The sequence below is a fragment of the Perca fluviatilis genome, chromosome 16 (genome assembly GCF_010015445.1).
Source record: "Perca fluviatilis chromosome 16, GENO_Pfluv_1.0, whole genome shotgun sequence".
In the NCBI taxonomy this organism is placed as follows: domain Eukaryota; kingdom Metazoa; phylum Chordata; class Actinopteri; order Perciformes; family Percidae; genus Perca; species Perca fluviatilis.
In genome coordinates, this window is record NC_053127.1 from 26,175,471 (window position 1) to 26,192,531 (window position 17,061).

Genomic DNA, 17,061 nt, shown 5'->3' on the forward strand with positions numbered 1-17,061 from the left:
GTAATAATAATAATACGAACACCTGTTTTATATACAGATTAATAAAAAAATGGCATGTTGGTATTGCACAGGTCACAGTAGGAGGTGGCACAGAGTAATAAATAAATAAATAGCTATACATAGTGCAGAATATTGTGAACATGTTGGCTCATGTTGCTGAACAGCTAGCAGTGCTACATGATGTTGTTGTGTGGAAGAGTCTGACTCTGACTGATAAGCAGTGGTGGAATGTAATTAAGTACATTTACTCAAGTACTGTGCTAAAGTATAAATTGGAGATACTTGTACTTTCTTGAGTCTTTTCTTTTCATGCTACTTTCTACTTCTACGCCACTACATATCAGAGAGAAATGTTGTACTTTTTACTCCACTACATACATTTTACAGCTTTAGTTACTAGTTACTTTTATGAACTAAGATTTTTGAACACAAAACACATGTAGTTTATAAAATACAATGTTTTATTGTAAATTAAACTACCCAACAATATAACGGCCTACAAGTACAGCTGAAATGATTAGCCGATTAAACACAAAACTGTTTGGATCGTTTCCAGTTTCTAAAATGTGAGGATCTTTCTGCATCGAGTACTTTTACCTTTTAATACTTTATGTACATTCCCCTCATGAGATTTGCATACTTTTACTAACATTTAAATGCAGGACTATTACTTGTAACAGAATATTGTTTACAGTGTGGTATTAGTACTTTTACTTAAGTAAAGGATCTGAATACTTCAATAAGTCTACAGTAAGCTTCATAGAAGTCAAAGGGACAGTGTTGGCTGTAACTGTTGAGAAAGCAGATACAATAGAAATGCCTTTAACACCTAGAGTTGGCCGAAGCCTTCCTGAAAAGAATATACACTCAGTGGGAGTGGATAGTGGCACAACTTGAGGCTTAAACTTCCCCGACAAGGGTTATTCCAGCAGGTGGGACTCCAGCCTTTGTTGTCTGTTTGTTTTTTTCAAGATAAGCACCACTTTATGGGACTGACTGATTAAATGAAAAGCTTACTTCAGCTGCATCTGCAGTTTAGACAAGCAGGACTCTGGTGAATGAAACTATAACTTATTCAGCTGCAGCTGAGAGAAGCCTCAATCTAACTATTCAGCTGCAGCAGTCGAGGGTGGCTCTAATGAATATGATTGTGTCTGTAGCTGACTGGTTGTAGGGCTGTGCACCGAACGTCGATACTTTTATGGCACCGAAAAAAACTCCGATCCTATGAGTATCGAAGAATTATTAATCTTTCGGTTCCAAATTTCGGTTCCAAAAGCATCTGAACGCATAAGCGCAAGCTTATCTGTCCTCCATCCACACACACACACACACACACACACACACACGGAGAGTTGCGGACGGAGTAAACTATGTCGTCGGCTCTGTAGTTTTGTTGAAGTCACAGTGAGTCACAGCAATGCCGATGAAGTGGTTTCAAGTGTGGTTACAGTTTTTAAAAACTTCACGCTGACAGCATTTGCTGCGATATGATATTAATAGCGAGCCAAAAGCGGTCGCAGTGCTGTTGACATTACACTTCCTCTTAGACAAGCAGGCACAACAGTGGTTTCTCTGCCCTGATGACTGACTGACAGGCTGAACTCGTAAGGCAAAGCAACTTTATTAATATTACTCTTTATTAATGTTACTCTGAGTGAGCAGTGTTACCAGAATTTTTACATTTTGATAACTGCTTTGATTCAGAATTAAGTTGGAAAATAAAAGCTTTGTGTTTAATGAATTTTTTTTTTATGTTGAAATGGATTTTAAAACATATATGGTATCGAAAAAAGTATCGTTAGGAACCGGCATCGAAACTGAGGTATCGAAATTGGCACCGGATCGAAAGATTTTGAACGACGCCCAGCCCTAACTGGTTGTGGTTTTGGCAATAGTACTTGGGACTCCGATAAAAAGGTGTGACATAAATACTTAACTACAAACCATAAATATATTTGAAAACCTCTTAGCATAGCACTGGTAGGTTTTGCATTGAGCAACATGCAGCACTGTAGGTTGGTAAATTCTATCAACATGTAATCCAATTCAACTGACAAAAATAGCACCACCACAATTTTCCTTTCAAAGTTTAATTAAAGACCTCAAAATTTTTAAAAGTTTATTATGAACAAATATAAATAACTGGGTTATCCAATTGTCTATAGTAAAGTGAAGTTCGATATGGTCACAATGACAATATAGCCCTCTGCTTTATTAGCAAGCTATCCAAATTAACCCCATATTTAGTGAGGTCGTAGAAGTTTATTGCTACAAGAGTGGCTGGCTTTTCCTTATAAGGTATTAAATAGTAGTCACTAAAAGAAATACTCCTCAAGTAACTTCTCATTTTGAGTGTTGCAAAATTAGCAATCAACGAGGAAAAACTTGATTAAGAAATTTAAAAAAGAAATGCATACACAGAAGCATGCACTTGAAAAAAGAGACTAATGGCAGCGTTTGTTATATTTGCTTATGGGCTGTATTATTATCTTATGTGTTTTTTTTTGTTTTTCACTACCACAGATGCCAAGGAGGGCGCAATCAATCACATCCAGCATCAAGTCGTCTTTATAATAGGTGAGTAAAACAGTGTAAATCATCCATACACTACATTTTGCAGTTTTGCCTCTTAAGGCGCAGGTAATCGTTCTCAAAACAAGTTCTGGGCTACAATCCATTTGTTACTGAAACTACTGGGATACTCAGCTTCACTTGTACTTGCTCCCTGAGCAGCAGAACGGTACAAGACCTGATCTGCATCATCAAAGTTGTTGCTTAGTTCAGTTGGTCTTTTGCTTAGGGGGGAGAGGACAGTCAGCCATGTCCAGGACAAGGGTACCTCTAGGGGGCACAGACAGCCTCTACGTCTCTGGGATGGCAAAGAGGCCTTTGAGGCCCAGAACTGGCACCACAACTCCACACGCTCATTCCACAACAGAGCTGGCACCAACAGCGGTTACCTAACAGGACCAGAGGAGCGCTACACTAACTGGGACAGCAGCGTCAGCAACTCTGTGGTGAGACCTGCAGACCCTGAACAGTGCTACTTTCAAATGAGTTGAAGTTCACACTGCATGAACTAGAAGTGTGTCATCATTTGACTCTTAGATAGGTCTGTAACAGTTATTACATAATTGTCTAATTGTCAATTTGTTTACATATTTGCGGTTTCTTTGTTGAACCGCAATTATTTGCTAACATTAGGGACTGTTCGTTATTTATTTAAGGGGCCACCGGAGGAGTTTTGGGACCTTTCGTCAAAAAAGACTTGACCCTTCCTTCGCTGGAAATACATTTTTTACAACCCTCCAAAATTATTAGGAAAAGAGGCCCAACATTTCATTGGTGCCTTCTATACTGGTTTGCGTTTGGTAAAGACGTACAGATGCCCATTGTTTTTTTTTGTACAGCTATGAGAAACTTGGCTTAACCTCTGCTTTCTCATCTTACGCATCACACTCCTCTGTTATGGTGTGGTGGCCATTTCAGTAGATTTACTCACTAACATTGTTGGGGAAACACAATAAGCATGGAAAGTAAATTCACACTTCCTGCATTACTGCATTACTTCAAATACTAAGTTACTCCTCTAGTAAACTAGTATTCACATGAAATAAAACATTGAGACCATTCAACAAAGCACACATGGGTAATAATCAATCGCCAATCGTGGCACGGCTGTCTTGGAACGCAATAGACAGACGGTGGCGGAATAATTCAACTAAAATGTAACCGTGAACAATCAGTGTTAGACCTACAGTCTGTTGAGATGCCTCTCCAAACGCAGCGCAATCGCACCATAAAACGTTAAGACACGTTAAGAAAAAAAGATCCGTATTTTGCCGTAAACCAATGACATGGAAAAAAAGCAATCCACAGCGATCAGTAGATCCACAAAAAATGTCACGATGTATCCAGCAAGGCCTGCGCGTGTCACATTCACCAGCCAGCTCCAAACAGGTGAACGAGGCCTCTCTACTTCGCCGTTTAAACAAAGTGGAATAAACGTATAAAAGTCCAAATCTACACAAAACGCGCAATCAAGCTGACAACAAATTTATATACATGGCATTTAGGAAATCTTTATGGCAATGTTGGCATGGCAAGATGTCCAGTGCAACAGTAATTTTCCTTTTTTTGCGTCCTGCTGCTCCCATCGTCAGCCAGGATTTGTTTTTTTACTAAAGCAGTATATGAAATCAGATGTATTACCTACCACCATTTAGTTGTTTTGTGTTATTTAAAATATTTCTAAAATATCTGGTCATGCCAAACGTAATTATTCCACTCATTTTTTAAACAATGCAATTAAGCGTTTCAGCCACCAGTGGGGCAGTGCTCCTCTTGCCCCCCAGCAAACTCCACATATGCAGTCAGACCCATCTGCTAGGGTGCTGATGGGGGGGGCCGAGACTGAGAGCTACATGGAAAAATATGCACCAAACCAGCCACTTTGAAATGTTGCCCTTTTCATGAATACAAATGTTGGGTGACCCCCCCCCAGAGTAAAAAATGTTGGGCAACCCTCCCCCCAGCAAAGAATAAAAAGACATGACCCTCCCCTATTTTCCTCCGGTGGTCCATTCCATGAATACCAAATGGTCCCTTAGCTAAGGTCTTAAGGTATATGATTGGTAATTGTTGATTTTGGTTAGACATGACAAATTGTAATTATATAAGTGATTATTGGTCAGACTGTATATTTTTATTATTATTTCAATTGTTAGTTGTTGGCACTTGGCCCTATACACGTTGGTAGCAACAAAAAATGAGAAGGGGGGAGCCAGTTATTTTATGATAATAAAGAGGAGTTGTTTATTTCATAGGCTGTGTACTTGTGTTATTACATTATCTGGGTCACATAACAGTGATAACTAAAAGATGTACCCTGAGATTCATTCAAAACTTTTATTTGTTAAAAAAAAGTAATAAATAAATACCGAATTTTAAATATTATTTTTATATATATATATATATATATATATATACACACAGTATATATGTTAATCGCAATTATTTCAGAGACAATTAATTGTACAGCAAAATTTGCTTTTTGACTGTTAGCATGGCGGCCCTCGCCTGCATCGCAACAACAGAGAACTCCAGTCCCCACCGCCGGAGAGATGGGCCCCCTCCGACTGCCGCAGGAGCTTTCCAGACAGAATGATAAACAACAGACCAGGACCCTGGAAACGGCCGGCCCTCCACCAGCGGCGAGACCCGCTGCACCAGCACAGTCTCCCTCCACTGCACCCGTTATCCCCAAGGGAAGAGTGTCCAGCCAAGAGGAAAAGGGACTCTGGCCCTGATCAGGTAGAGTTTGGTGACTTTACAGAGGTAATCAACCTTTTTTTTTTTTTTTTTTTTTTATAATGTATATCCTTTTAAATTAAAATTAAATTTTCTCCCTGACAAAATATGTTTTGGTAGAAAAAAAAGTCTAGCTATATAAAGAATATATAATATAAAATATATGATACATGCATATACAAAATATATACAGGAACTATTTACAGTTAAATGAGGGGTGGGAAAAATAACAAGCTTCGGCTTTGTCCCTCTCCTTTTCGGGCAGAATGAACGTACACTTTATAGATCATGTTTTTTTGTTTTGGTGTGTTGCTATGCACTGTTATGCATTGTGTTTAGTGATATTTTTGTTCGAAAAATAAAAATAAAGAAAGACAGAAAGAGGCACAATACAGCGCTGCCCCACCAGTGTCTGATTTACTTAACAACAATATTGTAACTGAAAAGCACCTAAATGCTACATTTCAAATGTTTAGAACCACTAAATCCATTAAATATTATAGTGTATAATTATTCTAGGAATTATGCAGGACTGAAATTTTTTAGTCCCCCTTTATGAGAAACATTGGCTTAGCACAACAAACTTGGACTCCTTTGTTAAATCTAGCCTGTTTATCTGCACACAGCCTTTCATTCCTGTGCAATAGCACCACCCATTGGTAAAACCCTAATCTAGTATGACAGGATATTTATGCTTCTCTGTTTAGTCATCTCATCCTGGGTCAAGGCATTTACCTATACTTGCCCACCGCTGCAACCAAGATGACTGGAAGCCTCTTAGTGACAGATCAGGTCATAGCCACCAATCTGACTACAGGACCTCAACAACACAGCAACAGGTACTGTGAGCTTCTATAATCAGTGGATAGAAGAGTCTTGAATGTCATTGTACATGTATAACGCAAGTGAATGAGGTCCTTTCAGTGCAAAACATCAGACACACAGAAAGTAAAAACACAAAACCCAGGCATATCATACAAATAAGACATTCACTGTATGATTCATCCTTTAAACCCAAGAAGTGTTGAGTGCAGTTATGGCTTTTGGATAAAAACAGTTTCTGAGTCTGTTTGTCCTTGTTTTAATTGTCCTGAAATGTCTGCCTGAGAGCAGCAGTTCAAACAGAGAGTGTCCGGGGTTGAGATGGATCTTTTAGTATGTTATGGGCTTTTTTCTTCTTTTTTTTTACTACAAAATGAAACTGAGCAAACATCAGTTTTAGTTGATTTCTATTATTGGTTTTGAAATGTGCAGGAAAACTCTAAACTGCGAGCTGGAGGACACGGCTTCGGTAACAGTCACCTAGCGGCTCCAAACCAGAGTTGTGGCAGCAGACCACCACATCACGGGAGCAGGGGGAAGGTCGACCGGAAAATCTCATCTTCACCAGCAGACCACACCCGCGTGCCTTACAGCCACCAAAACCACCATTACCACTATCAACGGCACACAGGTCACCCCAGAGCCCTACAGCACAACCCACCACTACACCCTCTGGAGGAGAAGGACCCATGGAGCCATCACCACAAACAAAGCACAGTGAGAAATAAACATTTAACCCTTTGCAAAAGAATTGGTCCGCCAGTGCCTACATTGGTAGGTTTTCTTATTGTGATGTCATTTCTTGGAGTACCTTCAAATCCTTCATGCCCCTAAAATCAGTACAACCTAAGCTAAAAGGTTATGCAAGTCGATAAACCATAACCATTAATACAATTATTTAAATTGTGTCATAAATAAAATGAAATAAAAAAATCGGACGCGGTTCCATGTTTTTTGAGATATGCTCATTTTTATGAGCAAGAGCGTAAGGACGTTTTGATAGTTTCATCTTAAAGTGCTCATATTATGCTATTTGGCTTTTCCCCTTTCCTTTATTGTGTTATATATTTTGTTTGTGCAGGTTATAGGTTTACAAAGTGCAAAAAGCCCAAAGTCCACCCCAAAGGGACTTACCATCTTCCAGAGAAAACACTTTTCACAAACTTGCTCCAAACAGCTCTGTTGCCTTTACTTCCATGACCAACGTGTGTCACTTTGTAACACACGTTATAATGCTCGCTAGGCTGCTAGCGTGGCACGCCCTCATACTCAACAAACAAGTTAGCAGTACTTACTGCACATGTGCAACTCCCAAAAAAGATGTAACAGAAGTGTGATGCCTCACTCTGTAGCTAAAACAGAGAGCTCAACGCACAGGGTGAAAAGAGGAGCTGCAGCAATGTGCAGTACAACAAAAATATGGTGTTTTCTGAAAATTAAACCACATAAGCCTATTCTGGTACAACCTCTAAATACAATTATGAACCTAAAAATGAGCATAATATAAGTACTTCAATAGTTTCTAGCGGCTGTCTGCGGGATCTCCGTTCTCTAAACATGAGCACACATAAGTTATTTCTAAATAAAAAGGTAGAGTGTGTTACATTCTGTATCCAAGTAATTCTGTTGATTAATCAAGTACATTAGACATTAAGCTCTCAATATCTCTTCCCTTTCAAAAGCTGTTTCTATGCCATCCCCCCCCCCCCATAACTTTATTTAAAATCTAAATTAAAACACACAACAGTTCAGGGGTGCCTGGATAGCTCACCTGGTAGAGCGTGCGCCCTACAAAGGCTCAGTCCTTGTCGCAGCGGCCGCAGGTTCCACGCTGACGTGCGGCCCTTTGCTGCAAGTCATTCCCCATCTCTCTCCCCTTTCACATCTTCAGCTGTCCTATATAATAAATGCCTAAAAAATAATCTTTAAAAAAAACAGAGAAACAATAATAGGACTTTAAATAAATAAAAAGTGTTATCAACTAAAAAAATGATGTAGAAGGGGATGAATAAACAATAATATAAAATTACAATAAGAGACAAAACAAAATACATTATACTTCTAAAAGTTTACTGTACAGTATGACATTGTTGTCCTTTTTTAGTGTCTGTAAGTTTGAGAGACTGAATATATTATTTGAATTCACGATTCCATGCCATTTCACTAGGCCTAAGTTGCTATTAATAACATCATGAATGTAAGTATAACGGTACGCGTAGGGCTGGGCGATATGGAGAAAATCAAATATCCTGATATCTTTGACCAAATACCTCGATATCGATACTGCAACGATATTGTAGTCTTGGCTATTGGTGCTTTCACAAAATATTTACAGTGGGTAAAGGCAAATAATAGAACAGCTAGAACAGTCTGGTAAGCTTACATCACTTTACTGTAATGCAGTCTTTAAAAAAACAGGAAAAGACAACACTTATGCCATTACGATATCCAAAATCTAAGACGATATCTACTCTCATATCACGATTTCGATATAATATCGATATATTGCCCAGCTCTAAGTACCAGTATATGATTCTATGTAATTGAGTGTCCTATCCCTGAACAAAAGTCTAAACAGATGTAATCCTTACTCTGCAGGAACCTCAGCGCATTCATCAAAGGGGCAATTCCCGGGATCCAGCCCTCTCCAAGTCTGCTGTTGCAGACTCCCCTCCCTATTCCTCCCTCCTCTGCAGCCCTAAAGGTGGAGATTCTACTGCCAGCAGCAGTCCACGTGCTCCTTCCAGTCCCTCTCCATACACAGTGGCCAGTGGCAGAAAAGATCCACTTATCATTCGTCAGTGTAGTCCTGGCCTCAGTGGACAGCAGAAACTCCAGGGAAGCCCTAATCGCACCCCGAGACCTAGCCTGACGTCCACCACGTCTGTCACATCTCACGCCGGTGCAAAATCCAGGTTTTCAGACGTCAAATATCGAAAGGCCTCGCAGCCCCTCTGCTCGCGACAGTCCCCCCACAGCAGATCAAGAGCGAACAAGCCCGAGAAGGAGTCGGAAGAACACAAAAAAGCCGAGAAGCTGGTGAAAAAGGAGAGAAAGGGCGAAGAGAGAAAGAGGCGGAAGAAAAAAGAGGAGAAAAGGTTGGCCGAGAAACAAAAGAAGAGGGACAAAGCAGCAAGGAGGGAAAGAAAGTTAGGCTTGAAAACGAAAGTCACAGAAAATGAAATGTTTGCTTCCAACTCTTCAGGAGAGGCCAAGATGAGTAAAATGAAGACTACAACCGTGTCCCCAGAGAATCCATGCCAGTCACCGCCCAAACACAAGCACAGGGAGAGGAGTGAGCGAGCGGAGAGGACACACAGGCCATCCACAAATGCTCCTCATCCCAGCTGCACATCGCAACCATCCTCAAAATCCGTAAATCATAAAATGCCCAAGAAGAATGGCAGTCCCCCAAAACTCCCTGTCAGGAAACAACGCATCCAGTCTCTTCCCAGGAACACCAGACTCATCCAGACCGGCAGGTTGCCCACCATTGTCTCACCCCGATCAGAAGACCAACCACAGGCGAAGTCCGATGACACACTCCCCTCCCTTTTATTTAAAGCCTTGGCGCCTCTCAGTAGAGCATGTTATATTAGCTTAGAGCAGCCCATCCAGGGCAAAGACGCTGGGCAGGGAGGGGTTCTCAACGCTCCAGACCTACAGCCTGTGGGACATTTGAGGGAAATGGACGACAACCTTGCGAATACCCCTCCTGTTCTCAGCTGGCAGGGCTCTCCAGTATCAACTCTGGGAGAAGACGAGGAGGAGCTAGAAAAGGGAGTGATAAGCAGACCCGTTCTTCAGCCCAGCCCCACCCAGTGCTTCTCTCCGCCTCCTCCGCTTGTCGACGGCGATGATACCAATAAGGAGCCTTGTGAAAGCCCAGCGGCCGATTGCTCCCACGATGGCGTGTCCGAAGTCTGCGATCTGCCTCGCGCGACGGAACAAGTTGCCGAGGACGAAAAGGACGAAGAGGTGGACAGCGGCGGGGAAACCTCTGGCTCTCTTCTCTGTGAGCTTCGCCACCACAAAACCGGTTTGGATGATGTCTTCCAGAGCCTGGCCAACTTTCTCGGAGGCCAGAGGGTCACGTGTCGAGGCGGGCCGTTTGGGGGGCCTCCCGCTGGCACTAACGGAGGAGTGAAGTACTCCTCTTCTTTTGAACTGGGGCCGGAGATTCATGAGCATCAGGATTTCTCCCCCATATCAGAAGCTACGGCATCGTCCACACCCGGTAATCAGTCACCAACTCGCACTACCTCAGACACGCTTTTGGAATCCCACAGTCCGACACATCTTGGGGAGCCTGTCGCGGGCGCCCTGGCGCAGGAGAAGCAGGAAGAAATTGAGAACGACGTAAAAGAGGAACAAGAGGGTGTGGATGTGGAGATCCTCACTGAGAGTACAGAGTCCTCTCTTTTGGACGGGTCGCTGAGTGCAAAACTGAGACTGACCACAACACATGCAGCCTCTTTCACCAGCCTCATCACGGTCTCTACCAAGGAAGAGAGAGTACCAAGCGAAGAGACAGAATGCATAGGTACAAACCGAAAGAGAAAACGAAAGGCTAAGGAGGGAGAGATCAAGATTAAGATAAAGACAGAAGAAAGCGGCATCATCTGTCCTAAAAACAAAGCGAAGATAGATAGCACGAAGGGCCAGATTCCTCAGGAAAGTCTAACCCCACATGGCATACACATCCAAAACGACAAAGTGGACACGGGGAACGCTGAGGTAAAGATGATAACGGAGAAGAAGAAGGAAGATGTCAGTGAGTTAGAAAATAACTCAGCAGCTGGAAACACAAACACCCAGACCTCAAAATCAGCATCAACTGTGTCAAGTGCAACAATCAATACGTCCAAATCATGTGTTTCCAACCCAGCGAGCAAGCCTCCCTGCTCATTAGCTCCAGTTGACCCGCTCAAACTGAAGGCATTGTCCATGGGCTTGTGTAAGGAGCTGAAGATCCTCTTGATTAAAGTGGAAAGTGTCGGAAGACAAACATTCAACATATCAGAGATAAAAGAGCAAAGAATCCCACTTTCTAAGATCAGCATTAAAAACACGGGCGCTGAAGTGATCAGAGCTTGCAAGTGAGTAGTCTGGAGTCTGGGCATCTCATTCATTCATATCTGTTTTACATCCTGTGCAGACCTTACACTAGGGGTGCTTGATGTATCGACTCAATATCGTAATTGCAATGTCACATTGCGCAATATTATATTGAAAGTGTCGCGGTAAGTATGCAATATTTTGTGGAGTGCTGCGTCCCGTCCGATGGCTGCGTGGCTTAGTTGTGTTTGATTTAGAGCCCGCGTGAAACGCTATAATGATCATGTCTCATTGGCCAGTTACCGTGCCACTTGCACATGTCAGTGCACGGATCCACAAACCCTATGGAGCATACCATGTGTGTAGATTTTTCGACAGAGTGACAGTGTAAGTAAAGAAATAGATAAGAGACAACAAAACGGAACGAATCAGAGAAGTGAAAGAAAAGTTGTGTCCTGTTCTCTTTATTTATATATGTTATACTGTACAACCAGTAAAACATGCCCTGTTCTGTAGACATGGTCCTTATTTATTTATTCACGTTGTACCAGCGATTCCACTGTCGCCGACAAATTTCCTACATCAGAATGAAATCATGAGAGTCTTGCTAAAGTTGGGGCGCGCTCCCGTCGTCTCAATCGTTTGGTGTAAGGTGGTCCTAAAACTCAGTCCGAGCTGTCTTAATGCAGTCTTTTTCTTGTCTCAGTGTTAGGACAAAATCAAACGTGTTTGTTATTATCATACGTTTTTTGTAGTCTTTGGTAGTAAAAATCTTCTAGTCTGTGACTAAAAACCATTATGCAGTTATGACAGATTGTCTTTAGATGTGAGATGGTGTCACACTTGAGTATTTTCAGTCTTTTTCTAGTGTATGGTAGGCATAAGTTGTTCCTCTTAATGTATTTTGTCTTTCCATCTTTTTCCAGGGGGACAAGGGTGAAGGGCAAATTCAAGGAGTCCTTCCTGCTTCCCGCCTTCTCTGTTAAACCTAAAATTGCCTCCGAGACCCCGATTCCTCGCGAAAAGCTTAACCCTCCGACACCAAGCATCTATGTGAGTCCACACAGATTAGCGTCGTCACCATGATCCAGCCCAACAAGTTATATCATCAAGTATTAACTCCTAACAATGTGTTTTTAGCCATGCTAGAGGCATGGTTCTAGGGATGGCAGTGTCGGCCTTTAGGTCCGTCCAAAACTTTGCTTCAAACTGAAATATCTCAATAACTATCCGATGGATTGGCGTACAATTTTGTACAAACATTCACGTTCCCCTCGTGATGAACCGTAACGACCTCAGTGATACCTTCACTTTTCATCTACCGGCAAAATTTGAATTAGTCTAACCCTTTTATGACTAAATACTCTCATAACTTCTGGCATTCCCATCAGCCTCAGCCGTACTTTGTGTTTAGTGCTAATTAGCAAATGTTAGCATGCTGACGCGTTAAACTAAGGTGGGCCAACACATAACATCAGCATTCTAGCATTGTAACTGTGAGCATGTTAGCATGCTGACGTTAGCATTTACCTCAAAGCACCGCTGTGCCTCAGTACAGCCTCAGAGAGCCCCTAGCATGGCTGTAGACTCTGCAAAATCTGCAAAATACCACCATACATCTTGGAATTATATCACTTGAATTATGTCTTGGATTGTTTTCTCGATAGCAGCAGAGAGAGCTGCCTTAGACATCTACACGTTACCAACCTACTGTCAGTATTTTTCATTTGTTTTCAAGACAAAAATTCATTCCTCCGCTGCGTTCAAATGTTCATAATTATTCTGCGTTTCTTTTGCAGTTGGAGAGCAAGAGGGACGCATTCTCTCCAGTTCTGCTACAGTTCTGCACTGATCCCAAAAATGCAGTCACTGTCATCAGAGGCCTTGCTGGCTCCCTCCGCCTTAGTGAGTTTATACACCACACTCATCTCACTTCATTTAACCCAATCAAATTACTCTGTTAAGCCCAGCAACATTCATCAAATTCCATTTAACCTTAATGAGTTTTGTAGGTTTGGGTTTTTATTAATACATTGACATTATTTAGAGCCTTTTATTCATTGTTTTCTGAAACTTGTCATGCAAGGGGCAGGGGAGGAGGAAGGAAAAGGGCAGGAGACATTGCTTATTCACATAAACAGTAAATGTAGCATATCATAGGCTCTTATTGGAAAACTACCACACTACCTTACAGAAGTGCTCTGTTACTCAGAGGGACCTTATCAGACTCGCTCTGCTGACTGGCTTTCGCTTCATGTTCCACAACCTGGATCTGAACTTTGACTTTAGTGCACCTGACTCCTGGAACAAATTACAACTCACTTGTGCCTTTTGGACAATTTCGGAATCTGGTTTTAAACTTCCTAACTTCTACTTGTACTTGCTTTACAGAAATGTACTTTATTTTATATCCATATTATCCTTATTTATTTATCAATTTTTAGTTACAGTTGTAGTTTTTACAATTACATTTTCTTTTGAACAACATACAATTCGCAACATGAACTGAAATGAGGGCTGGCTGGATTTTTTCGAGTTTAAAACCGGTTGAAAGGGATTATTTTGGATGTAGGAGACATGTTTACACATGACATTTTAGACATTTCATATTCTGAGTAAATTATATTGAACAAAAATATTTGAAGGCCATACTTGGTCTCGGCTGGCCCTTTCTCCACGCTGTATCTTTCACAATCGTTACAATCTGCAAATACAGCAATACATCCTCACAGTCACAATTGTGTCTTTATGATCCATATTTGAATGCAGACCATGTATGCTCAACCATGATGTGATGGCATGGCCACTGGTAGGCTGTGCTATGATCGAGGAATGCTACTTTCGATGTATTTACATATTTCAGTGTATGTGTTTTACAATCATCCAGTGTAGATAAACTAATCTCATTCTATTCCTACACCCTTTTCTCTGTGTCATTCTCTGTACTCAAACTATGAATATAATAAAATACAAAGTTTGGAAATTGGTATTTATCTGATAATAATCTGTGTAATTACATGTTCTCTGCTTTCCTTTCCCTATGTGAGACCTTGGTCTGTTCTCCACCAAGTCTCTGGTGGAGGCCAATGCGGAGCATGCAGTGGAAGTGAGGACTCAGGTTCAGCAGCCCGCTGATGAGAACTGGGATCCCTGTGGTTCCACGCAGACGTGGCCCTGCGAAAGCAGCCGCTCACACACCACCATCGCCAAATACGCTCTGTACCAGGCCTCCAGCTTCCAGGAGAGCCTGCAGGTAGACATTTCACCAATCACCAATTTACTTGTACTTAGAATTTTCTCTTAGATGCGATTAAAAAAAGAGTCCAGGACGGTCCTGTGATTCATGTACAGATAGTCTGCCTTTCTACACAGGGCTAAACAAAAACTCCCATTATTACCATATATGACCATTTTGCTGTTGATGGCGAACACGCATCTCATCAGAATCATCGGAATTACTGAAACAAATGATTTTTCTGTCCAGTTCAGAGAGTTAGGTGAATCCAACTCTCCAAACATCATCTCCGTTGTGTTTTTACATCCACAGATATTTTCGGTAAATAATGATGTATTTCACGTAATCTTTTTTATTAGATGAGATTATTTTATGGCATTTTAGGCCTTTATTTGATAAGACAGCTTAGACATGAAAGGGGAGAGAGAGGGGGAATGACATGCAGCAAAGGGCTGCAGGTCTGAACCGAGCCAGCAGCCACCGCCTCTGTTCATGGGGCGCATGCTCTACCAGGTGAGCTAACCAGGCGCCCCATTTTCACATAACCTTTGACCAGGACTACGCTTGAAAGTTAACTATATAGTCGGGGTGCAATTTGCTGGGGGGAGGTTGCGTGGGATTTCCCCCTTTCTGGTCTACATATTCCTGCCTCTGCTGAATTATTTTTATAAAATGTATTCCCCCTCAAAGTGATCAATGCTACTTCACCAATAGACCATTATATACCTAAAATACAAGTATTGTAACTAAGTAAAGCGCTGTAACGTGAACGATAAAATCCGAGCAGCACCACCAGATGCTTTCAGAGGCCATGTTGCCAGAAAGGCGAGTTAAGTTTAGGCACCAAAATGACTAGTTAAGTTCAGAAAAAAGACGATGGTTTGGATTAAAACACTCCCGAGGAACAAAGGAGCGTTTCCTGGGTGAAAGTATTTTGTTTTCGCTGCGAAGTGAGCTCTGCTCTCTTGTTTGAAAGCTCTGTATTTTCCATTGAATATTGAAGTGCATATTTAAGTGTTTGGCATGCCTGGTCGAGTGGAACTGTATCCATGGTATTGCAAGGGGGATTTAATTCTTGCATAGTTTTGTTTTGTTATGCATGATCAAAAAACTAATCGCACCCTGTATATAGTGATGCATTCGTTTTTAGCTGTTGGCCAACCTGTCAGCTAAGCTCATGTAGATGTGTTATAGGAGGAGAAGGAGAGCGAGAATGAAGAGGAAGGAGAACAGGCCAAGTCTTCAGACACATCAGCCGCCACAAAAGCTGCCCTGACATCAGGCAACCGTAAAGGCAGCCCTGTTTCGACTAAAGCCTGTTCTGCTACCATCCTAAGCAAAGCTCAACCTGTTCATGCCAACAGCACACCCAGGTTAGCACAAAACTGTGATCTGTCTGTACAATGAATTCACTCTTGACGGTGGTAACAATACTCAACTCAGTATTTGGTCTTTCCCCCCAGCTCAGAGCAAAAAGCATCCGGAAAAATCATTAAATTCGGGACCAATATTGATCTCTCTGACCCTAAAAGGTGAGATTATGTTATTAAATTCTGCCCACTCAAACTGAGCTCCAGTGGTAAATTTGAGGTGCATGTACTTTACTTGAGTCTTTTTCTTGTGATGCCACTTTCTACTTCTACTCCACTATATTTCAGAGAGAAATATTACTCTACATCAATCTGACAGCTTTAATTACTAGTTACTTTACAAAAAATGTTGCACACAAAACACATGTAGTTTATTAAATACAATGTTTTATTATAAATGAAACTACCCAACAATATAACGGCCTACAAGTACAGCTGAAATAATTAGCCGATTAAACAGAATTGTTTGGATCGTTTCCACTTTCTAAAATGTGAGGATTTTTCTGCATCGAGTACTTTTTCTTTTAAGACTTTAAGTACATTTTCCTGATGATACATACTTTAACGTAAGTAACATTTTCAATGCAGGACTTTTACTTGTAACAGAGTGTTTTTACAGTGTGGTATTAGTACTTTTAAGGATCGAAATACTTCCTCCACCACTGCTGAACTCACTGAGGGTACTTGTAGTTTTACATTACACGGCATTATGTTTTTATTAGGTGGAAGCCCCAGCTGCAGGAGCTGCTGAAGCTGCCAGCTTTCATGCGTGTGGAATCCAGCAACAACATGCTCAGTCACGTCGGTCACACCATCCTGGGCATGAACACTGTCCAGCTCTACATGAAGGTGCCAGGCAGCCGCACGCCAGGTCAGTGTCTGTGTCTGACAACACAGTTGGGCACTAGGGAACCTCTGGCTGGGGTTTTCAAATGGAGGACGTTTTCTGAATGAAGAAACTGACTGTTTGCGCATCTCATCAGGTCATCAAGAGAACAACAATTTCTGCTCAGTAAACATCAATATCGGGCCTGGTGACTGTGAGTGGTTCGCTGTTCACGAGCACTACTGGGAGGCTATCAACGACTTTTGTGAGAAGTGAGTGAAGAGGCTTTTTAGCAACACATGTAGCAATAAGCTACAGTTTCTGTGCATGCGGAAATTAAGATAAGATAAGATAAGCCTTTATTGTCTCCTATAGGAGAAATTCGTCTTGGGCATTCGAGAGAAACAAAATGGCGACACATTGCGCATAAACATACA

General features: G+C 41.6%; 1 protein-coding gene across 6 annotated transcripts in view; it reads left to right on the forward strand.

Moving 5' to 3' along the window:
• The window catches only part of kdm6bb (lysine (K)-specific demethylase 6B, b), a 28,259-nt gene that overhangs the window by 6,178 nt on the left and 5,020 nt on the right, over positions 1-17,061 (forward strand). For 5 of the 6 annotated variants that reach the window (XM_039777433.1, XM_039777435.1, XM_039777434.1 and 2 more), the window contains 13 exons: positions 2,527-2,580; positions 2,804-3,020; positions 5,068-5,340; positions 6,021-6,152; positions 6,568-6,852; positions 8,734-11,234; positions 12,120-12,246; positions 12,993-13,098; positions 14,241-14,446; positions 15,623-15,801; positions 15,892-15,960; positions 16,521-16,669; positions 16,782-16,896. In XM_039777433.1, the coding sequence (XP_039633367.1) occupies positions 2,527-2,580; positions 2,804-3,020; positions 5,068-5,340; positions 6,021-6,152; positions 6,568-6,852; positions 8,734-11,234; positions 12,120-12,246; positions 12,993-13,098; positions 14,241-14,446; positions 15,623-15,801; positions 15,892-15,960; positions 16,521-16,669; positions 16,782-16,896 (4,413 nt within the window). The remainder of the gene's footprint in view (positions 1-2,526; positions 2,581-2,803; positions 3,021-5,067; positions 5,341-6,020; positions 6,153-6,567; positions 6,853-8,733; positions 11,235-12,119; positions 12,247-12,992; positions 13,099-14,240; positions 14,447-15,622; positions 15,802-15,891; positions 15,961-16,520; positions 16,670-16,781; positions 16,897-17,061) is intronic. The other variant, XM_039777437.1, reaches the window with a different exon arrangement.